The following is a 24,767-nucleotide window of genomic DNA, read 5'->3' as shown; positions in this document are numbered from 1 at the left end:
AAGTCAGAGGACCTTCATGAATTAAATTGGGGGCCGTAATCCTTCCTCATAAGTTGCCAAGAGAGAAAACTGGTCATAATAAGATGGAAAGGGAAGTGGAGGAGAAGTAGGAATGCCTTCTGGATAAGGCATAAATTTCTAGCAATAGTACTGGCTGTCTTGCTGAGCAGTGAATTCGCCATCATGGGAAATGTTCAAAGTGGAAACTTGCTAGTGATGCTACATCAGGGATTCAAGTATCAAGCCAAACTTGATGACTGCATGTCTTCCCTAAACTTGAGATTCCATTGTGCTAATCCCTCTGCCCTGACTTTAGCAGAGATTTTCACACTGACCTTCTAGGTAAGCCCATGAAGCCCCAAATCCCCTTACCACAAGGTGGGCTTCACCCCTCAGTCAAGCCCTGATGTGGGAGACTCAAGTTTGACTAACTCTTAGAAGTTGAAAAATCTAAGAAAAGTCACTCTGCTCTCTAAGACTGGGTCTCATCTTCTGTAAAATAGGGAAAATAATGATTCTTTATTAGATTTACCTTTTAATAATCCTAGCATAGTGCCTATGATAAGAATAATTGAATCTAAATCACCAGTCTCTTTCCTCCAAAACCTTCTGGTTGAACCATGCCATGTAATACCCATTTACAAAATGCCTCCTAAGCATCAGCCCTTTTGCTAGGTGCCAGAACTATACTGTTCTGTATGGCAGCCCTAGCTATCACATGCAGCTACTGAGTACTTCTATTGCACAGTGCTGGTTTTAAAAAATCAGAAGTGCCAAGCACGGTGGGTCACGCCTGTAATCGCAGCACTTTGGGAGGCAAAGACGAGAGGACTGCCTGAGCCCAGGAGTCTGACACTAGTATGGACAACATTGCAAGACCTCATCTCTACAAAAATTTAAAAGCTTAGCTAGGCATGGTGGCACCTGTCTGTTGTCCCAGCTACTTAGAGGCTGAGGCAAAAGGATCACCTGAGTCCAGCAGGTTGAGGCTGCAGTAGTCATGATCGTGCCACTGCACTCCAGCCTGGGTGACAGCATGAGACTCTGACTCAGTAGATAGATAGATGATAGATGGATTAATGATTGATGGATGGATGGATGGATAGATAGATAGACAGACAGACAGACAGACAGACAGACAGATAGATAGATAGATAGATAGATAGAGATAGAAGATAGATTTAAAAATCAGAAGAGAATAGGACAATGTTCAAATTCCAGGTCAAATATAGGGGTGGGGATAAATGTAAAATAATTGCATGTTTTCAAAGTTCCATGACAGAAAGTATATTTATTGTAGGTACAAATGGAACCAAGTCTGTCAGGTCGGAGTCTGGACAGAGGTGAGTATGAGAACCTTATGCAGATACAATGCCTTGTGTACCTGTATGGTGGTAGTGAAGGAAGGAAGCCCAAATTCCCTTCAATTTATCAACTTGTGACAAGATGTGGCTCTGCATATTATATACACATGCTCAGATTTTCTCGATTATGCTGCAAGGTAGATGAGGATACCAAGGTTCAGAGAGATGACAATGTCTAATCCCTGTCACACAATCAATAAGTCACAGATCTAAGATTTCAGTCCCAAAATGTCAGAGTTCTATCCAAGTTTAGTCATATCACTGCCTTTCAATGCTGCTCTGGAAGCTCACAACACAGCCTTTAAATGTGTTCAACCTTGGGTATTAATGAAGAAATAGCAATAAGACTGGATAGATTTGTTTGTTAGAACCGGAGACTCTGGAAAACAGCTTAAAGTAACTTTAAAATAGCAACCAGTGGAATAAACACACCAATGGCACAGGGTGGTCAGCGAATGTGTTGTGAACAGCAATTTATTAAAGAAAATAAAACCCTAGTGACAGTTTTTAGATCCTCATCAAAACACTTTTTGTCTAAAGGCAATATTTTTATAGTTCCTGTTCTCTGGCTCTACATGTGTGTTTCTTTTTAAATAGTCCTTTCAGATGCCCAGGTCCAGCCCAGGAGCTGGTGACATCATCCTGCTCCATAAAAAAGGAATTGTTCAGCCTCCAAGAAAATGGAGCAAGGCCTGCCTCCTCCAGGGATGAGGTGGGGAAGGGACTACCCTAAACCATTATGTGTGTAGCTCTAGATGTGATTTTTTTTCAGATCACTGTCATGCTAGGGGATTTTCCTGTTGAAAAAGGAAGTCCTTTCCAGCAGGCCACCTCTGATGTCTGTCAGCATTTGTGACAGAGACAAAACCCTTCACTTCAGAATGTTCTTAGAACTACCTCTAACCCCAGACCCCCATCCCACTTCCTTTTCTCCTAGCCAATCCTGTCAGCCATTTAGGTTAGGTTGTTTCCTCTGCTTTTTCCCTGATAAAGGATGGAATGGACTTGGTATCCCTACAGGAGAAGATCAATTAAAGAAGAGTTTCCATCCCTGTCTGCCCTCGGGGCCCAGTACCTACCAGTGCTGAGAGTGATGGTTTCCTAGCATGACTTCAAGCATTAGCACAATAAATCATCTGTCTCTTTACTCTTCCATGGATTGCACTGCTGTTTTCTTTGGTTGGTCAAGTGCCTTGTTGCTGGAACCTCAGAGAGGAGGCAGGGAGGGCAAGAAGCAAAAGCAGAGTTGTTTAGCGACACATTTGTAAATATTCATTGAGCGAATATTATGTGCCACATACTATATTCCATACATAGTTGAGCTAATCCAACACTACCCCTGCCCTCCAGACCAGCATTCAGCAAGTAGGTCAATTAAGCAAATCAGTGTTTAAATGAGAACCAAATCGTAATAAAGGATATCTGGGAAGCAGGGGACTTTGATAGAAAACAAATATGCAGGAGGACTTTCCTAGATTATGCATATAGGGAAGGCATGTCTGAGGGGGTAGCATTTGAGTTCAGACCCAACGGACAAGAAGAAATCTATCATGTTCAAAATGGCACACACCAAGAATTCAAGTTTGAAAAAGTAGTGGGAAACTGCGAGGGAGGGGGAGGAGGAATTGGCAGTCATGGGAAACTGCCAGGGGAAGGGCACACCTCATCAACAAGGGTACCTGCATAATGAACATTTGTATACCTAACTCTGAATTGTACCTCACATCTTTAAAAAAAAAAAAAAAAGTTGGGTTAAGGATAGGTTGTAGTGACAAAAAATAAAATAAAGCTTGTGGAAAGGCACAGTGAGGCTGGGGGAAGAGACTTAGGTATGATTCTAAGATGGCAAAGGGTCTCTGCCACCAGAGGAAGTCACCAGGAAAGACCTCACCAGAGAATAAGGCTTCATAAGCCATGACAAGAAATCTGGGTTTCATTTGAAGCACAATGGACCTATTTGGGGGGCTTGGAGTAGGGGAGTGCCAATTGCATTAGTGATGCATGGAACATCCATCTGAGGTGGGTAGGGGCTTGGGTAGGAAGGCTTAGAACAAGGGCCCTTGATGAGTTAGGATGTAACGATGGCAAGAGAGAAGAACAAAGGCCATGAACCAACAGGTATGTGGGAGTCAAAACCGTATCACTTTCAGATGACAAGGTTGTGGGAGGGGTGTCAAAGGTAAGGGTAGGGACTCAAACATGCCACCCAGGGTTCTGAACTGGTCTAATGAGTGAATGATGGAGACATTAACTGTGACAAGGAAGACATGGGAGAAATGGAACCTGTTTTTCATTCATGGGGCATTAGTGGGGGGAAGAACCCAGAATGTAATTTTTAATTGGTTTGAAATGTCTCTGAGACATCCAACCAGAAGTGTCTTGCAGGAAATTTGAGACTAAAGGAAGGAGATGCAAGTTGGGGAGGCCAGTGTGGGAGCCCCAGAGAGAGGCTCTGAAGCCATGAGAAGAAATAGGATCATCTAGGAAGAGAGGGCAAAGGATTAGAGCAGCCAGGGAGAGTCCTGAGGGGCACCAGGCACTGGAGGTCAGGAAGAGATGAATCCCCAAATATTTAATTAAAACCACAAATGTGGATCTCAGTGAAACTCTTCTGTAGGATACTATAGCAGTGGAGATATGACATTAAACATATGTCCAAACCCACAGAATGAACACCACTGAGAGTGAACCCAATATAAACTATGGATTTTAGTTAATACTGACATATCAATGTTCATTCATCATTTATGGCAAATATAACCCACTAGTTCAAGATGTCAATTATGGGAGAAACTGTGGAGGGGCAGGAGTAGGAAGAGCGGGTATATGGGGACTCTCTGGACTTCCTGCTCTATTTTTTCATAAACCTAAAACTGCTCTAAAAAATAAAGTCTATTAATTTCAAAAGAAGAAAGCACAGGCTTTAGGATTTGACTCAAAGAAAAACAAATCAAAAAGGTGTCAGAGGTTTTCCTGAAAAGAAAAAAAAAAGAGCTTAAAAACAATATAGATTTATTTTGAAGAAAAAAGGCATCTTGTCCTTATAAATCTAGTGTATAGCACAGCACAGATCAAAGATTCAAGAGAACCCCTTCGCTTTCTATCGTGGTTCCATAACTTGAAATCTTTCTTAGAGTAAAGGATTTGGGAAGATGGCAAAGAGCATTTTTTATCAATCATAGATCAATGGTAAAACATTGATCTTTTTCTCTATTCAAACCAAAGCACATTTTCAAAGCCCAGGTATTCTGGGATCCATCAATACTAGATTGTAATTTCTACTCAGTACCTTGGAGACTTTTAGAAACCACTTAACTTTTCTGAGACTTTCAATCACCTAGAAAAGGTTGAATACTTATCCCATAGGCTTGCTGTGAAGACTCAAAAGATTTGGCATGCCATAAATTGCACATGCTATAATAATTCATGATAAGGATCTTATTGTTATTAAATACTAGACATTATGCTAAGTGCTTGACAGCCATTATCTCATTTAATCTTTCCAACAACCCTGTCAAAAAAGCATTCCTAGCTCATTGTTAAGATGAGAGAAGACTTGTAGAGGCTTAGTGACTTGCCTAGGATCACACAGCTGATTAGAGGGCAAAAGAGTGAGACCGGAGTTCAGCCTGTTTTCACAAAACTCTCAAACGCCTATATGTAGACCTCCCATATTAGTATAAGAAGTCAACATTGTAGGTAAAATCTTGGGTTTTTTTAATCTCACACTTACATTGCTAAATTATGTCAGAGTGTTCTGCTTCAGCAATCTTATTTTGGTGTTAATATGTCAGTAAGTTATAAAGTAGCCTTAACTGGGGTGAAATAAAGATGAAAAGCACTGGTTTTCCTCACTAAGATTCAAAAGAAAACAATCACTCCTTGATTCTTTCTGCATTGTCTCAAAAAAATAAAAAATAAAAAGATAAAATGAGCTTCAGACCTTCTAAACCTATGACCACTGACCTCCATCTGCACCTGGTGGTCCAGATAACCATGGGGAGTGTATAGCTGTCTTTCCCTGGGTCTAACTCACTCCCTCTTGGCTGTATGGAAGTTCATTGCTATTGATGCAAAAGCCTATCTGGTCCCCAGCACTTGTCCTGTGGTTGAGATAAGAGTAATTACACTGAGTCTTTCATTTTACATCATTATATGAATTTATATAATTCACTTTAAAGTGTTATTTAATGTGTTCAAGGAAAAAATTATTGGATGGTGGGAATTTGAAAAATAACAATAATTCTTTTTGGGGGGGGTTGGGGTCTCACTCTGTCACCCAGGGTGGAGTGTAGTGGCATGATCATGGCTCATTACAGCCTCGACCTCCTGGGTTTGGGTGATCCTTCCATCTCAGCCCCCCACCATAGCTGGCACAACACCACCACACCTAGCTAATTTTTTTGTATGGACAAGGTCTCACTTTGTTGCTCAGGCTGGTTTAGAACTTCTGGGCTCAAACAATCCTCCTGTCTCAGCCTCCCAAAACACTGGTATTACAGGCATGAGTCACTACACCCAGCCAATAATTAATATAGAAATAATTCACTTTTTAAAATTTTCTTTTCCCAAGAATGTAATTCTTGATGAATCCATAAAACCTTAGTAGAGGGAGACCTTATATTTTATCATGGGGTATCTACTTTAGCTGTTCTCATAAAATCCCATTGAGAAAACAGTTTACAAGCTCTACTTGAGCTGCGTAGACACATGGTTGTGAGTAGGCACTAGTTTAAATGAATGGCATCTCTCTCTCTCTCTCTCTCTCTCTCTCTCTCTCTCTCTCACACACACACACACACACACACACACATTCTCTCTCTCTCTCTCTCTCTCTCTCTCTCTCTCTCTCTCTCTCAGTATCTTTCCTAGGGGTTTTTCTGTTTTTGTCATTTTATTGCTCTGAAACTAAATTGAATCTATTTTCCAGATCATTTAGTGAATTGCAGGGCTCCAAATCAAGGAATTAAATATTGGTTCTTCACAGAGACACCAAGTTTCCCAGACTGGAAGGAAGGGAGGAAGAGAGGGAGGAAAGGAGGGAGGGAGGGAGGGAGGGAGGGAAAGGAAAAGAGGAGAGAGGGAGAGAGAGAAAGAGAAAGGGAGAAAGAAAGAAAAGCAGACAAAACCCTTATTTAACTCTGGTACACTCTGAAAAGTCAAATCACTAGGAAATGCAGCAGAAATAAAATGAATAAATAAATAAAAAGCCTAACAGGAGGCAGGAGAACAAGGGGCCACCTTATACTGTGGCCAGCAGAGGCATTCAAACATTTCGTCACCAGGATTCCAGCCAGCCTCCGAAGCTCACTTTTATAAGCTGGTCCCTGGGCTTTCCAGAGTAAGATGTGGCTGTGCAGTCTGCTTGCTCCATAGTTGTTTCAGAGGGGCTGGCAAAAGCGGCCCAGCAGGCTTGCCTGGGAGCCATGGCAAAGAATGGACTTGTAATCTGCATCCTGGTGATCACCTTACTCCTGGATCAGACCACCAGCTACACATCCAAATTAAAAGCCAGGAAGCACAGCAAACGCCGAGTGAAAGGTAACAGGGCTCCTCAGTTCAGCAAAATTCTAAGTGAACTCAGTAAGGGGAGGTGCTAGACAATGTCCATTTCTAAACTGCTCCAGGAGACTGTCCCTGGTGACAGTACCATGCTATCACATCTATATGGCATTTCATGGAACTGAGTGACCTTTTAATTCTCTGGGAAAGTTTGACATCTAATTAATAGTATGGTTCTTTGTTTTGTTTTTAACAGAGGGAAAAAACTTGATGATGCAAAAAAATGTCTACATTGTATAATTTTTGTCAGGTGGTCTTAGATATGCAGAATGTGTTTCAGAGGGAGCCCACCTGGATAGGTGAACATGTGGTATTTTGAATGACGGGGCAAGCAGAACATATTGATTAACAGAGTACGCTGTTTCACTCGTAGATACCGAGTATTTCTTATCAACTATAATCAGATAATACATAACTAGTGGTAATTGCAACTTACTTTTTTGTTGTTAGTTAACATGTAAGTATATTTCCATATCCCTGGCAGTATAAGGACAGTTGATATCATACATTTAAATTTTTTCATATAAACAGGAAAATCAAACCTCTCTTTAACATAAAAATACATCAGCATGCCAAGTCATACAATGTTTAAAGGCATTTTGATGCAAAATTGAATCTTAAGCAATCCCAAATTTTGAGTAGCTTGAATTGGGCTAACAGGTTAAAAAAAATTGCAAAGAACAAAGGTGATGGCAATTTATTTGCAATATGCTAAAACCAAAGCAAAAGAAAAAAGCAAGATACAAGGTGATATTTTATCTCATCCTCTGAGTCAATTTCATATCAGAAAATCTCGATGTAAAATTATGGTGCCATTTCCTTGTGAATTTCACTTCGTTAGTAACAAAACACAAAACGATACCAGCAAAGTTAAAGTATAATTTGACAGGACACACACACCTGGTAGGTAAAAAAGGGGGACTTGTTTTGTTTTCATGATTATAAAGTACCCTTTTTCCAGGAGCATATATTTATAAAATTTAGATTTGGTGCAAGATTTCTTAAGTGGAATCTTTTTTCTGATAAAATATTTATACTTCTCTCCTAACAAAAGATAAAAATATTTCTCATGAGTAGATGAAGCATATAGCTGAAGACGAGGTCAAGGGAAAGAGGGAGAGAGAAGATACCGAGTGATGTGGCATGTTTTTGTTGCCAGCATTTCTCTGCCACTGGGAGGAAGTAGCAAAACATTGACCACCCAGTGAGGATGTGTGGAGGGGGTATGAATTGTGCATGTGTCCATGTGTGTGTACTGTGTGGATCTTTCTGAGATACTTACAGTTTAGATCATATGCACGTTATCTAGGTGACTCCCTTTCACAACCACTCCTTTCTCCCCCTTCTCTCCTCCATAACTACATATACAGACACACACTTTTTTTTTGTTTTTCTGACTGGGTATACACATCTTAAATGTCATCTCCCAAAACAGTTTTTGTTAATTTTTATCATTAAGTCTAAAAAAAAGAATATTCTACAGTAGGTAAAGCAATAAACCAAAACTTGTTAAGCAGTTCTTTCCCCACCCACCCATGTACTTTTAAAATATTTTTTTAAGTGTCATTATTTTTTAACTTTTGTACAAATGGGGTCTCACTATGTTGCTCAGGCTGGTTTCAAACTCCTGTCCTCAAGGGATCCTCCTACCTCAGCCTCTCAAAATGCTGGGATTACAAGTGTTAGCCACCATACTCATTATTTTCATATAATGCCAAGTTTATGAGGTCAAAAGTGAAAACCATCTTCCCTCTCTCCCAATTTTCATCATAGCATTATCCACTATTAATTATTCAGTAATTTCTTTAGTGCACAATTAAGATGAGTATTTTTTAAAAGGTAAGGATTGGCTATGCAAAAATGTTTGGCAGGCAAGTGAATTTATTTCATCTATTAAATCTTGGATTGTTATCAATGCAAGGTATACCTTATAATTTTTAACAGCTGAATAATATTCCATTGTTTGGATGGATCATGATTTAATCTAATCTCTCTTGATGAGCTTTGTGTGAACTTTCTAATACATCTCATTTTGATTCATTACCCCAAAAGAACTACTTTGGACACATATATTGATCCCCATGCTAGGGTGTTATAATATATTTCTAGAAGTAAATTTGCAGGTTAATCATACTTTTTAATTATCTCTTCAAGTGGTAACAGTCCACACTCTTATCTTCAGCATATGGGAATGCCCATTCCCACAAACCTTGACAACTCAATGTCATATAATGGTTTTATTGGTCATTTCTTCTGGGAATCATTTTTCCATTTCTATACCTTTTCTATTTCTGGAGAGTAACAATAATAAAATGAAAGGAAGCCTTCTTTGGGACTTAAGATGGCAATGGAATGATTTAGGGCCAAACACAAGATTTCCCTGGTACTTATTTCACAGGACTCAACAATTTATGTGCTGCATTAATAAGTAAAATATAATTTTTACAGTGAAATATTGTTCGATGCATTCCCTTTGTTCATTGCAGACAAAACACACCCACAGAGGATGGAAGCCAAAGCCCAGTCACCTGGATAATTACTTCCATAATGATCTCCCAGGGGACTAATATTAATTCATGTGTATTCATGTCAATTACAATGTTTACAATTCCGGTGGAGGCCACTTATTTAAAGAGAATGAAGCAGAAGCTGTCAGGGATGGGCATGACATTGGTGGAGCTGACAATTTGTCACTTGGAAGCAAGTCTTCAGCAGCCCTTGCAAGTCAGGTTTCCAATAGCTGATGGTTTTGCATCCTGAGTACACTGACATATTTATTCTGAATTGAAGGCTCCCATCAAGAAAACTCTTGGGTAATTGTATTTCTGAGCTTAGCTATTAAATGCTTTGAGAATTGATGTATGACATTAAGTGAAATAGAGGTGAGGGCTACCCCTGGATATCCCAGAAGACATTTTCCTAACCTAAACATGGGAACGAACACCTGGCTTGTGAAGCACATGTGAATTAGCTCATATAGATTTGATTGTCATTTTAAAAATACATTACGGGTTCTTTATATGGCATCCCCACAAAGAAGTAACTAGGGATAGTTCATATCAAGCTTCAAGCATCTTCTCTGTCTGGGGCCATGTGCCAGGGACCAAGGGAGCAGAGGCCATCACTGTGCAGAAGCAGATCAAAGGAATTGGAAGGGAACAGGCTTGGAGTCAGGGAAACCCAAATCTCAACTCTGCACCTTACAAATGGGGTGATTTTGGTAGGTGAATTCAGCTTTCTGTACCTCTATTTCTTCTGTCAAATGGAGACAATGACAGTGTCTGTCTCATAAGAATTAATCTCTAGATAGTCTCTATATAATGGCTTATTTTATATATGTATATATATATATATATATTTTTTTTTTTTTTTTTTTTGAGTTGGAGTCTCACTCCATCGCCCAGACTGGAGTGCAGTGGCATGCTTATGGCCACCCCAGCGTCCAACCTGCTGTGCTCAGGCAATCCTTCCACCTCAGACTTCCAAGTAGCCAGAACTACAGGTGTGTGCTACCACACCCAGATAATTTTTTGATTTATTGTAGAGATGAGGTCTCACCAAGTTGCCCAGGCTCTTCTTGAACCCGTGAGCTCAGGCAATCCCCTCACCTCGGTAATATAGTTATCATACTATTTATTTTTGTTTACAATTCCTGCCTCTGAAAAGTTCACAAGCTGTCAGTCTTTAAGAGAATCTTCATTAGATCTGAAATTTTGATTCGACCAAGGTAGCTGATTTTCTGCCACTTATTTATAACCAAGTTTAGTCAAGAAGAGTCATAAAGACTATTTAGCCACATTCAGGTACATTAAAGACCAAATAAACGACTAATATCTAATATCTATGTATGTTTACATGGCCCTTTATTACTTAATCCTGTAGGAGCCACCCTATCTGAGTCATAGGTTACTTAGGGATACTGAGAACAGGCACTTAGGGACACAAATAAGTCTGGATGTGAGTTCTGCCACTTATCTGCCACGTCATTTCCCTCACTGAGCTCATCCTCATTCTTCAGTGTGAATCTCCTTTTTCTCTTTTCATGACTATTTTTTGCAGAGCAATCAAAAATGACCTAAAAGCATTTTGTAGTAAACACCATAAAGTATGCATTCACTCAACAAATATAATGAGCACCGATTATGTGCCAAGCATTATGCTAAGCATCAGAAATACCACAGACAGATGAAATAAAGTGAATAAAGTAAAATATAGAATTGAGAAAGTACTCTGAAGAAAAACATACAGGTTTCAAAGAAGGAGACTAGCAGAAGGGATTCTAAAGTACGGAATAATCAAAAAAGTCTTCTCAGAAGAGAAGTTAAGTTTGATAAGAATACAAGCAAGAGCTCAGACAAGAAAAATCCAGGCAGAAAAAACACACAGGAAAGGTAAGACAGAGCTTACTCTGAGACGAGTCTGAAAGTCAACAAGCCTGAAACCACAGGATGGGACTGTTGAGATACAAAAGGGCCCCATCTTACAGAAGGATCTCCCAGCGTTATCATCTCTACCAAGCCCTTATGAATTTTCTTGCCTAAGTTATTTTCACACACTATTTTTCATTCACACTGGTTTCAGTTTCATCAAAACCACCATTGCCTTGAATTCTACATGCCAAAGCTTTATTTTATTTTAATCATATGCCTTTCATTCTATCTACCCCATCCCACCCTATAATTTCCCCCCAGAAAAGGAAGGAGATCTGAAGACTCAAGTTGAAAAACTCTGGAGAGAAGTCAATGCCCTGAAGGAAATGCAAGCCCTGCAGACAGGTGAGACCCCACCTCATCAATGTCTTTCCTCAAAGACGATAAGAAAACAAATGGTCATCACCAATGGTTTCAAACCATAGCTAGACTACATGTCGAGTTCTGGGTGACGTCTTTTTAAAAGAAACATTGAAAAACCAGAGATGTGTTCAATGAGAGGACCCAAAAGCTGGGAAATGATTGTTTTGGGAAATCAACTTTTGATTTACTACCCATTTCTCCTGTAAATGGGTGATATAGAAATAGAAATAGGTAGTTTCAGTTATCCATCACAGACACAAAAAACTGAGTACCACACGTTCTCACTCATAAGTGGACCCTGAACTTTTATCATAATACCACAAAAAAGGGATTGGCAGTAGCAGAACGCTGCCTGGGAGGGGGTGGAGGCACATAACATCAACTAAAACAGGTTCACAGAACTCACTTCACACTCAGTATCAGATGCTGGAAGGACATGTGTTAGAACCACCACTTGCCAAGAGGGCAGTGTCACCATTTCTTTCCCATGGAAGTCAAGCTCCTGACGGCCTAGACAGCCATATACACTACTGTTCAGGGGCTATTTATTTTCTAAGGGGTGAGAAAGTTAGAGTGACCACCTTTGACAGGTTCGGGAACATCCTTAGTGTACAAGGCTTATACCCCCAGGAGCCAGAATTGTTTGGAGCAACACCAAAAGCAGAGTGTCAAGGTCCCCACCACAGGTCTGCCAAATACAAGTTACCACCTTCAGGGAAAATGGAAGTTTTCCATCAAGTATTTATAACTCCCAGGCTGGATGTATGTTACAAATCTGGAGTCATTTTTACCATAAGCCAGGCTGCCTAGTAACAAGGTGACATATTGCCTTTAACAGGTTTCCAGGGGAACAGAATCAGAAAGTTATTAAGGAATGTCAAACGCTCATGCACAAGAGGAGTTTCATTAACACTTTACCCACAGTTGGGCATTATAAATTCGTTATAAACATTGACACGTGAATCCTCCAACAACTGATACTTAATATTCAGCTTATGTTGACTTCTTCAACAATTTATGCTATCATGATAATCTTCATGTTATAAATGAGGAAACTAAGACAGAGAAATTAAGCAATCTGTTCAAAATGTACACAGCCAGGTATGGTGGCTCCTGACTGCAATCCCAGCACTTTGGGAGGCAGAGGTGAGAGGATTGCCGGAGTCCGGGGGTTTGAGACCAACCTGGGCAACTTGGTGAGACCTCATCTCTACTATAAATTAAAAAAAAAAAAAAATTACCCGGGCATGTTGGCACATGCCTGTAGTTCAGCTACTCAGAAGATTGAGGTGGAAGGATAGCCTGTGTCCAGCAGGTTGAGGCTGCGATGGCTGTGAGGGTCCCACTGCACTACAGCCTGGGCAACAGAGTGAGATTCTGACTCAAAAAAAAAAATGTACACAGCTAATTACTGTCAGAAATGAGACAAACCCAGGCACTATGGCCCTTGAGTCTGAATCTCCAGAGCTGTGCCCTAAAACTATCTTATTTTATTTTTATTTTATTTTTGAGTCAGAGTCTCTGTCACCCATGCTGAAGTACAGTGGCACAATCATGACTATTGCAGCCTTGACTCATAGGGATCAGGTGATCCTTCTGCCTCCGCATTCTATGTAGCTAGAATCACAGGCGTGCGCCACCATACCCAGCTAATTTTTTTTTATTATTTATTGTAGAGACAAGGTCTCGCCAAGTTGCCAAGGCTGGTCTTGAATCCCTGAGCTCAGGCAATACTCTCGCCTCCACCTCCCAAAGTGCTGTGATTACAGGAGTGAGCCACCACACAGGGCCCTTAAACTATCATTAAGTTTGGTTACCCTGGATAACCTAAACAATGTTACCAGGGCTTAGTTATCTGCTTAAGAAAACCACTGTCTCTCCACATGCAAGCCCAAACTTTTGCTTTTATTTTTTAATAAATATGAAAGACCATCCAATTCTAAAAGTCTCCCCAAAAAACTCAGCATTTAATGGAGATATGCAAACTAGTAGGCATGTGTATATCAAAGTAACATGAGGTTTGAGGTCATGTTTCGAGGGTAAGGCTGTTCTGGTTTTGTATAGTTGTGATCTCACATGCTATGTAAATTACTTTTTTTACATGCTAAGTTATTATAAGTTACAATTTCTCTAATCTTCAATATCCTGATAGTTAAAAATATGGGTAATAAAATACCACTTCATGGGGTTATCATGATCATTATATGACTTAATTTATGCAAAGTGCTTAACACTGTGTCTGGCACATACAAAATTTTGAGTAAATGCTAACTCATCACTATCAACATACGTTATTCATCCCACAAATATTTATTGCTATGTGTCAGGTCCAGTCCTGGCATGATGCACTCAAAAAGCATCTTACTATGTTAAATTTTGTATCTTCACAGTCTGTCTCCGAGGCACAAAAGTTCACAGGAAATGCTACCTTGCTTCAGAAGGCTTGAAGCATTTCCATGAGGCCAATGAAGACTGCATTTCCAAGGGAGGGATCCTGGCTATCCCCAGGAATTCTGATGAGATCAATGCCCTCCGAGACTATGGTAAAAGGAGCCTGCCAGGTGTCAATGACTTTTGGCTGGGCATCAATGACATGGTCACAGAAGGCAAGTTTGTTGATGTCAATGGAGTCGCCATCTCCTTTCTCAACTGGGATCGTGCCCAGCCTAATGGTGGCAAGCGGGAAAATTGTGTCCTGCTGTCCCAATCAGCTCAGGGCAAGTGGAGTGACGAGATCTGTCGCAGCAGCAAGAGGTACATATGCGAGTTTACTATCCCTTAACAGACCTTTCTCAAATGTGTCTTCCAAGCAAGATCAGTCATGATTTCTAGGTTGATGGTCTTCAAGAATAAGTCAAAATTATAATAATCAGTTGCAAAATTACAACACGGGAGTCAATGTCCATGACAATAAAACAGAGTCAGCCCATTTTGCTACCACATTTCATTGTGATTTAGCTCCCCATGGGGCATAGAGGATCAGAAAATAATGATCCAGTCATGTACGTACTGTTAAAATGGCTTCTGCAAAAGAGACTTTCAAATCTTTCTTTCCTAGTCCCTCTGACTTGTATAAACCTGGTCTGTTATAAAAACACAATAGCCATGCATCTCTTCATTCTAGAAATGCAAGCTTAGGCTACCTAGAAGATCTTCTCTTGAAAACTTAATACATATTTGATTGATAAGAATTCCCTAAATCAGAGATACATAATCCAAAATTTTTTCCAACCGATTGCTCAATCTGTTTCATCATGGCAATAATACCTTGTTGACCCATTACCCTTTCTTTGTGTTGTTGCATCTCCTGGTGAGGCTTATATCTTGCTTGCCACATCAGAACACAAATGTCTGAAGAGGTTCTGATTTAACTCTTTTTTTCTTCAAGCCCTCCATCCTTTTTATTTGTAAGTTCCCAGTTACTATTTAAAAGAAAATGACAAGGCAGTATATTTGATCAATTTTCACTCTTAGCATCACATTATGACTTTTTACTTAACTGGGTAACTCTAAGACAGAACAAGAATGCAAACTGCACGGGAAAAGGAAACAGAAAAAAAAGTCTACATTTATTTTGCCTTAGCATTCTTATTTTTTTAAAAATGAAATTGAGGGTAGATATTACATATATTAGTTTTCTATTTTTACATTCTTTATATACTTATATATATTTTCAATCATTATTATATATAAATCCATTAGGAATAACCTGTCTTTGGAAGTTGAAAATTGGATTTAAATAATTCTAATTTGGAGTCATACATGTATATAATTTTCTTATTCTGTCAAATGCTATTCCCATTAAATTGTTTATCTAGATTGTATAAAATAACTTAATTGCTTAATATTAAATTATTAAGTTCAGGCTTGGGGAAAATAGGCTTTTTAAAAGCAAGCCATTCTAAACATATTCTGTTCTTCAAATATATTTTTCTTTCTTTAAATGTTGAATATGTTTTGTAAACATTATCCTGCTCTGCAATCTTTAACTACAAGTGCTTGGAATTAAGTTTTAGTTATTTTCATTGTACAAGAATAAAGCCTGAATTCTGATCAATGTGAATGTGTTCTGATGTTGATTACAATCATTCAGACTATGTTGGTTTATATTAAAGTTGAAAGAGTTTGGGAGGAGTGGAGGAAATGCCCTGGATTTAATCAAACTGGTAATGCAGATATAATCAGAGAACAATTTTACCTGGCAATAAATAAGCATGGTTCAGCAAGAAAGGGAGAACTTTTTTAAAAACTGTAACTGCAATTATATTTGGTTGACATTGGCCAACTCCCTACTCCAACATAACTATAGTTTCCTTAACAATAATGTCAATAATGAAATTAGTAGACATTAATGAGTAATGCATTCTACTCACATCCCAGGCACTGTGCTACATTTTATATATCCATTTTATCTTCTTCAGAACAATCCTGAGAATTAGACCCTAGAATTATTTCATATTACAGAAGAAAAAAATAAAAAAGAGACATATGATGAATTGCCCTAAGTATATCAGTAAGTGGTGAAATTGGGACTAGAACCCAACAAACTGACTCAAATACTACACCCTTAGCAACTATGAAGGAGCTATGACAGGTGAAGACTGTTTAGACTGGTGATGGGAGTAGAGTCCAATCCATTTCTCCATTTTTTCATCTGAAGTAATAGTCTGGGCAAATAGATGACCCTGAGAAGGCATTCATCCTGAGGCTACTTCACAGAGAAAGGCGTTTCCTTCCTCCCTTTGCAAGGACTGGATAAAGACAACCAATATTCACACAAATTGTTGTTATAATACGGGAGTACAGAAGATGGGGCTAGATAAGGTCATCCATCTCAAAAGACCCCAACCAGAGGGAGCAAGAGAAGTTAATTCAAAGGAATAGGTGAAAGTTAGTAAGGGGGAAAAAAATCAAGATTCTTTAGCAAGACAAAGAACAGATTATGGGAAACAGCAAAACTGGAAGAAATGGATTAAGAGATTAACTGATTTGCCCTGGATCAGATTCATGATCTTGACTTTACTATTTAGCCAACAAGTCAACCAAAAGCCACACCAACAAGATTCACTAACCTAGACTTCTCTTTGGTCTATTTTACCTGTATGGCCAGTATTTAGCAAAACTGATCTTTAGGCAGTAGTGATAAATAGGTTTCAACTCTCAGGACAACTCTTATGTATCCGTGAAAGCAATCTGGACTGCAGTGTAGAGAAACATCATGAAGTTTAGTGGAAAGAGTGACATAAGCAATTAGTAATGTCTCACACAAATTCAAGGCAAGAGGTCCTTGACACTTGTATCATGTAAGTATCATCCCTAGGGCAAATGCCTGACTTCCCAAAGATGTGAGTTATATTCAAAACCCAAATAGTCGAGGCCCTGCAAGCTTTACCAGGAAGCTTATTCTAATCTTTAGAGCAGTGTTTCTTGAATTTTTACATGCCTCCACATCACCTGAGGACCTTGTTAAATTGAAGATTCTGTAGTCTGGGCTGATTCTAACAAGCTTCCAGTGAATACCAAGTCTGGGGTGCAGATCAGCAAAGTTCTAAAGTTTTAGCTGCTTGGCCAGATACCTACTGTCTCTGACTGTAGCAGCTTTACTTCTTTTGAGCACAAAAGTCAAGGGTAGGATTTACATTGTATCTGAGTAAATAACAATATGGAGAGTAATTTTTCTACCTATCAAAGATGTTTTCATGCACATCAAGTGAGGTAACAAGTAAAAATCAAGTTAAAGGAAACACCAATAAGACAGATTCAGTTCCAATTAGTGTTTTGAAGGAGAACTGACTTATTGGAAGGCTCAATGGGTCCTTTCTCGTCCCTAGTATTACTGAAGAGCATTTCTTACATAAAAATAAAGATATATCATTTGAGACCAGAAATTCAAGGCTGCAGTTCGCTGTGATCACACCTGTGAGTAGCTGCTGTACTCCAGCCTGGGAAACATAGTGAAACTACCATCTCATAAAACATATTTTTAAAAAATAAATGAACAAAAATTTTAAAATAAAGACAAAAAAGACTTTCCTGCTCTCAGATTAATGAGAACTTTTATATTATCACCAAAAAAGTTACGTCTAACAAATGAAGTCCATAAAATTTAGTCTTTAGGACAAACAATAAATCATATCAAATTCTAGCAAGTTAAGTATCTCTTTAATCTGATGCAAGAAATTCAAAGGGTATCTATTAACTGTAAAGTACTATGCTTGGTAATATGGATAGAGAAAGTAAATTACAGCAAGCAGGATGAGAGCAAGATGATCTATTGGCATCTACAAGCTCTAATTACATATGGCAGTTAAGTGGACTAACGACTATCTAATTTCTGCTAAACTGACACCCACAAAATGGAAAATAAATTCCTGCATAGGAAATAAAAGTTGAATATACACTTAAAGCCCATAAACACATGCATACATGCAAGCAAGTATAGCTGACACTTCTAGTCCTGGGGTGGCTGGCCCAGAGAGCCATCCATAGCCCAAGCAGAGTCAATCTAATTCTTTTCCAGTGGTTGACATCTGGACACTAGGAGCAATGAAATACTTTCTCCGGGACATGCTAGATTAAGACAAAGTAATTTTCAGGCTTCTAGCAAAATTCTTCCCTCCTGAATGCATGCAATGTGCAGAATGAAGCAAAACAAAGGCAAGCAGGGACGAGAAATGAGGGGAAAAGAATGGAAGGAAGTGAGGGAAGAAGAGGAAGAAAGAAGGAGAGAAAATGTATGTGTTCATGTCATTCTTAGTCTATCATTTCAAATCCCCTAAGGGCCTGATTTCTATTTTTGCCAATTCTATGAGCTATCCCACAATTCCTCCAAACTACACAAGACAACTTCTCTTTTTCTTTTCCTTTTTTTTTGGAGTCAGAATCTCACTCTGTCACCCAGGCTGGAGTGCAGTGGCACGCTCGCGGCCACCACAGCCTCAACCTGCCAGGCTCAGGCGATCCTTCCACTCCAGCCTTCCAAGTAGCTGGAACTACAGCCATGTGCCACCATGCCCAGCTAGTTTTTTGATTTACTGTAGAGATGAGGTCTCATCAAGTTGCCCAGGCTGGTCTCAAACCTTGGGCTCTGGCAATCCTCTTGCCTCAGCCCTTCAAAGTGCTAGGATTACAGGTGTGAGCTACTGCACCTGGCCAACTTCTCCTTTTCATTTGACCTTGTTTGAGTTTATATATCAGCCAGGATAGGCTAGGTTATGATACAGTAATAAGCTCAAAACCTGAGTGGCTTGGAATAGCAAAGGTCAATTCTTCTCACTCATTTTCACATCTATTGTGCCCTGAAAGGAATTCTGTTCTACGCCCTGTACACTCTGGAACACAAGCTAATATAGGAACAACTATGTAGAATGTGTCATTCTCTACAGCAGAGGAAAAGAGACTCTGGAGAGACAAAAACCATTAAGTGATCTGATACAGAAATAGCAAATGTCCTTTCCACTCTGGAGAACTTTGAGTGCAATTCTACCATGTGCTGGGGGAGGAGGGGTGTGGGGAGCTTGAATATTTGGTGGCCAGCATAATGCCTTTCACAGTTGGGTTTCTGTCACTGGCAATCAGAATAAATCTGATTAACACAAACTGTGAAGAGAAATGAGACTAGAGAGACCTGTAATCCAACTGAAAGAGAATGCAGGTTCATAGAGATAAGAAGAACATAGTAGCAGAAAAGGAGCTCAAAACTGGTCAGTGGAGGTTGAGTCCGTAGCTTCAAAAACTAGAAGTCAGTGATCTACAGAAAGAAATATGAGGAGGATCCCCCAAAATAGAATTTTTTTTTGGAGGGCGGGTCTCTTGTAGTACAGGTTTCCTCTGCTAGGTGAGTGTTTTAGAAACCTATCAGCATCAGTGTACTGACTAGTGTTGTGAGAGGCTGAGTTCAACTTCAGTTAATTTTTTTTTTTGGAAATTCTTTCAGTGTCTTTGCCTGTTTCATGATAGGTGATTTGCGAGCACACCTGCCCACATTGCACTGGGTGTTCAGCAGTTTTTGACCAAAAACAGCATGACCCCCATGCCCCACCCTCTGTATTCACCAGATCTCACCCCGAGCAACATTTTTGTTGTTGTTTTTCCAGATGAAAAAAGTCCTTCAAGGCAAATGTTTTGCCAGTGTGGAAGAGGTGAGACAAAAAATGGCAGATGCAATAAAAGGCATCAAAACCGATGAGTTTAAAAACTGTTTTGAGCAGTGGAAAAAGTGTCTCAATAGGTGTATTTCATTAAACAGAGAGTACTTTGAAGGTGACTGAAGTTAAACATGTATGAATAAATACACATTTTTTAATAAATAAATTCCTGGCTTTTTGGGTCCCTCTCGTAGATTTTACATCAAGACACAGAGCACCTGTGTACATATAATCCAATAAAATGTCAACAAGAATGTTACAAAAACAATACTGTTACTATCTGCAATACATCTTCATTCATTCAATAGATGTTTTTGGCACCAACATTGAGGTCAAATGTGCCTATGTCTAGAACAAAAACCCCTGTGGTTGTGGAGCTTATATTCTATGGGGTGGTGGGGAGCAGAATGTAAAAAATAAACTATGCATATATGCTATAAGATTAATATAATAAAACTTATTTAAAACTTACATTTTGGGAATCTTCTGGGGTGCTGGCTATGCTCTTTATCTTATCTGGGTGCTAGATATATTTACTTTATAAAAATGCAAGTTTTTGCACTTCTCTAGATACATATTATACTTCAATAAAAAAAGTTCAAAAATTAAAGACAAAACAACTAGAAGTCAGCTTAATTCTGTTCAACTGCATGAACTGGAATTATTGCTTACGATTAGGCATGGTGGCATATGCCACACTTGTCATTCTAGCTGTTTGGGACTCTGAGGCAGGAGGACTGCTTGAGCCCAGGAGTTTGAGGCTGCAGGGACTTATGATTGCACTACCTCACTCCAGCCTGGGCAACAGAGCAGGACACTACTTGGCAGGCTCTTAGCATCTGCGATAGTCTTCTAAAAGTGGAACGTGATTTTTTAAGTGTCTATTGGGAGGTGGTATGTGCAAATTGTATCTTATTAAAAGCCAATTATTCCAGTTGTCCAATATATTTAATCAACCCAAGTAGAGTGACCACACAGTACATTCCAAATTGCCCCGGAGAGTGGTGATAAATGACAATTGTTCTGAAATTTATAGCATTCTTTTTCACTCTGAAAGTTTCCCAGTTTGAATAATAAATTATATGGTCATCCTAACTATAACTCAGACTGGCTTTGTTTTAGAGATTTGATGATCTTGCCACTGTCTCCATTTAAAAATTTATCTTCTCTTCCTTTCACGGAGGGACTCTACACTTCAGGCAAACTAAGCTACTCCTGGGGACCTAAACGCATCATTAATTTACACCAGCAGCACTCTGGTCATATTTCTCTTTCCCCTGTCTAGAACTCTTTTTCCTCATTTGTGTCTCTGGTGAATTTCTCCTTGTTCTTTAGGATTCAGCAAAATAGTGACCTTTTCAGGCCTCCTGAAAGACGCATTTCTTCCTCTGCGCATTCAGAATACCTTCTATAACTCACAGCATTTGAAGCATTTGTCTAACAATGGACAAGAATGATCATATTATCCCTCCTACTCCAAGTCTTTTATTTATTTGTTTGTTTGTTTGTTTTAAAGACGTGGGGTACAATTCACGGTTAGGTATACAAATAGTCATTATACAGGTAAAGTTTGGTCCCCCTTCACCTGGTTTGAGATCAGGTACCCTTATTGATGAGGTGTACCCCATCCCCTCTTCCCTGGTGATCTCCCACTACTGCCAATCCCTTTCCTGTAGTATTATAACTGCTCAGGGTTCACTTATAAGTGAGAACATGTGGTATTCAATTCTTTGTGTCTGTGCTAGATCACTGAATATTACTCTAAATTCAAGTTGCTGCAAAGTTCATAATTGTGTCCTTCTTTATGGCTGCATAATATCCCATTGTGTATATGCACCGCATTTTTTTTATCCAGTCTACTTTTGATGGGCAGCACATTTGGTTCCATGTTTTTGCTATCGTGAATAGTGCTGCAATAAACCTTTCGATGGCTTTCTAAGTCTCTTAGACCAAAAACAAAACTTTGACATGGCCTAGAAAGGCTGCAAGTTCTTGCTCTTCATTCCTGTCCTCTTCCCTTTGCTTTTAGGGCTCTAGACATTATCTCCACCCTCTGAAGGCACCAAGGGAGATCTGGGGATATTTCCACTCTTTGTAGGCACCAATCTCCATTCTACCACAAAAATTTGCACTTTTGGGGGGGGTTCCCCTCTGCCTAGAAACTCTTCCTTGTTCATCTAGTTAAATCCTGATATTCTTCAAATGTCAATTGAGCAAGACTTTTTCAGAGAAACTTTCTCTAAGCTCCCTCAACAGCACTTAAGAACACACATGGCTACAAGTCAATGAAAATATGACTGACAGTGGATTAAATAAATAAATATGTTCATTATTACATAGCAAGAAGTCTGAATGTGTTCAATTGTTAGCATAGTTTCAGAAGCTCAATAAAGTCGGGATAAATATGTCTGCAGTTCTGTTGACCTTTCCTCATCATCATGAATAGTCTGCTGTAGTGTCAGACATCACATTCACATTCAAGGTGGGAAGACACATAGAATGGCATCACTAGCCTGGTTTGTCCCTCTGTTATGACCAATACCTTCCAGGAGATTGCCACTTAAGTCTCATTGGCTAGAACTCTGCTCAATGGATGCTCTAACTCCACAAATGGTTGAGAAAAATGAATCTTCTGCTGTGTATTTTGCCACTCCCAAGTAGATTGGGGTTCTGTTCATGAGAAAGAAGAAGAAATAGAGGAAATGTTTAATTAGCAGGCCCTTCCAGGAAAATGCCCTTGTTTTAAATTCCCCTAGTACCATATACCTCCTGCTGGTTTCAACTTTTTACAGATATAATTTTATATTTATATTAATCTCTCCTGTCAGGAGAGCTCAGGGATTGAGGTTTGTTTTTTATTTTATTTTTTTGTTTTGCTTATTATTACATTTCCAAACAAATGTCTGACATTTAGTAGGGGCTCAATAAGTAACTGTTGACTGGATAAATGAGCTCATATATTAATGAAAAAACTCACATGTCTATGTCCCAGGTTCCAAGCTTGATGTTAAGTTTTATTAAATGAATAATTTGTTCATCAAGTCATTTTATTAGAGAACGCAAAGCTTCAGAAGGAAATTTTCTCTCTTTAAAAGAAAAAATCTAACCGGGCTCGGTGGCTCAGCCTGTAATCCCAGCACTTTGGGAGGCCGAGACGAGTGGATTGCCTGATCCTGCGGGTTCGAGACCCACTCGGGCAACTTGGCGAGACCTCGTCTCTACAATAAATCAAAAATTAGAAGGGCATGGTAGCGCACACCTGTAGTTGCAGCTACTTGGAAGGCTGAGGCAGAAGGATCACCAGAGCCCAGCAGGTCAAAGCTGCAGTGGCCGGGAGTGTGCCACTGCACTCCATCCAGTCTGGGCGACAGAGTGAAACTCCAACTCAAAAAAAAAGAAAAACCTAATATTTACACCCAGGCCTAAATATTTTGCATTCTTAAAAAGTTTTGAGCTTGGCACAGTGGCTCATGCCTATAATCCTAGCACTTTGAGAGGCAGAGGCAAGAGGACTACCTGAGCCCAGGGGTTTGAGACCAGCTTGAGCAACTTCAACTTGGTGAGACTTCGTCTATAAAAAATTAACTGGATGTGGTGGCACATATCTGTGATTCCAGCTACTTGGAAGGCTAAGGTAAAAGGATCACCTGAGCCCACCAGGTCAAGCCTGCATTGGCTGTGAGTGTGCCACTGCACTACAGCCTGGACAAGAGGGTGACTCCAACTTAAAAAAAAAAATTAAAAAAGTAAAAAGTTTTGTTTGGTCATTGTATTAAAAAAGATAGCTGCACTCACATGTTCATTGTAGCACAATTTACAATTGCAAAGATGTGGAATCAACCTAAATGCCCATCAGCTGATCAGTGGAGAATAAAAATGTGGTATACATACACTGGGGAATGCTATTAAGCCATTAAAAATAATGAAATAATGTCCTTTGCAGCAACTTGGATGGAATTGGAGAGCACCATTCTAAGTGAACTATCATAGGAACAGAAAACCAAAACCCACATGAGGAGCTAAACTAAAGATCTACAAAGGCACAGAGTATGGTATAATGGACACTAGAGACTCAAATGAAAGAGGGTAGGATGGGGTAGAGAGACAAAAAAATCACCTATCAGGTCCAATGTGCACAGGTGGGGGTGGTGGGTACACTTAAAGCCCAGACTTCCTTTTTTTTTTAGTTGGAGTCTCGCTCCATCACCCAGACTGGAGTGCAGTAGCATGCTCCCAGCCACCGCAACCTCGACCTGCCAGGCTCTGGTGATCCTCCCACCTCAGCCTTCCAAGTAGCTGGAACTACAGGTGCACACCACCACGCCCAGCTAATTTTTGATTTATTGTAGAGATGGGGTCTCGCCAAGTTGCCCAGGGGGGTCTCGAACCCACGGGCTCAGGCAATCCACTCACTTCGGCCTCCCAAAGCACTGGGATTACAGGCTGAGCCACCGAGCCCAGCCAAAGCCCAAATTTCTTTACCACTATATAATGTGACCATGTAACTAAAAACTATTTGTGCCCTCTAAAGCTATTAAAATAAAGAAAAAAAGTAAAGGCTTGATTTATATATTAAAAGCAGTAACAACCTGATCTCAAACCAGGCAAAGTAGGGACCAAAGGGAAGCCCAAACTTTACCTGTACAATGTTCACTTGTATACCTAATCCTGAATTGTACCACACATCTTTGAAATAAAATTTAAAAAAAAAACAAGTAACAAGAACCATAAAACTGCATCGAAACTGCACCCAGAAGAGCCAAAATCTGGTGTATTACCATGGGATAAGTTCTTTATGATGAATGACTAAGGAATGCAGAACTCAACAACAAGCAACAGCTGAACTGAGATGGGATACTCAAAGTCTTTACAGAGAGTGAAAACATTCTAGGCTGCACTCC

At 39.6% G+C, this 24,767-nt stretch overlaps 1 protein-coding gene across 1 annotated transcript; it reads left to right on the top strand.

Annotated features, from left to right (window-relative positions):
- Positions 1 to 6,713: 6,713 nt before the first annotated feature.
- On the top strand, positions 6,714 to 14,603 carry CLEC3A (C-type lectin domain family 3 member A). The gene is made up of 3 exons (XM_008061796.2): positions 6,714 to 6,905; positions 11,618 to 11,701; positions 14,110 to 14,603. The coding sequence occupies exons 1-3, from the start codon at positions 6,791 to 6,793 to the stop codon at positions 14,499 to 14,501; spliced, it is 591 nt and encodes a 196-aa protein (XP_008059987.1). The 5' UTR covers positions 6,714 to 6,790; the 3' UTR covers positions 14,502 to 14,603.
- The last annotated feature ends 10,164 nt before the right edge of the window (positions 14,604 to 24,767 follow it).

This window comes from Carlito syrichta, unplaced genomic scaffold (assembly GCF_000164805.1).
Source record: "Carlito syrichta isolate Samal-C Ts95f unplaced genomic scaffold, Tarsius_syrichta-2.0.1 Scaffold305614, whole genome shotgun sequence".
Taxonomy (NCBI): Eukaryota; Metazoa; Chordata; class Mammalia; order Primates; family Tarsiidae; genus Carlito; species Carlito syrichta.
This window is presented reverse-complemented; position numbering and strand designations above follow the sequence as displayed.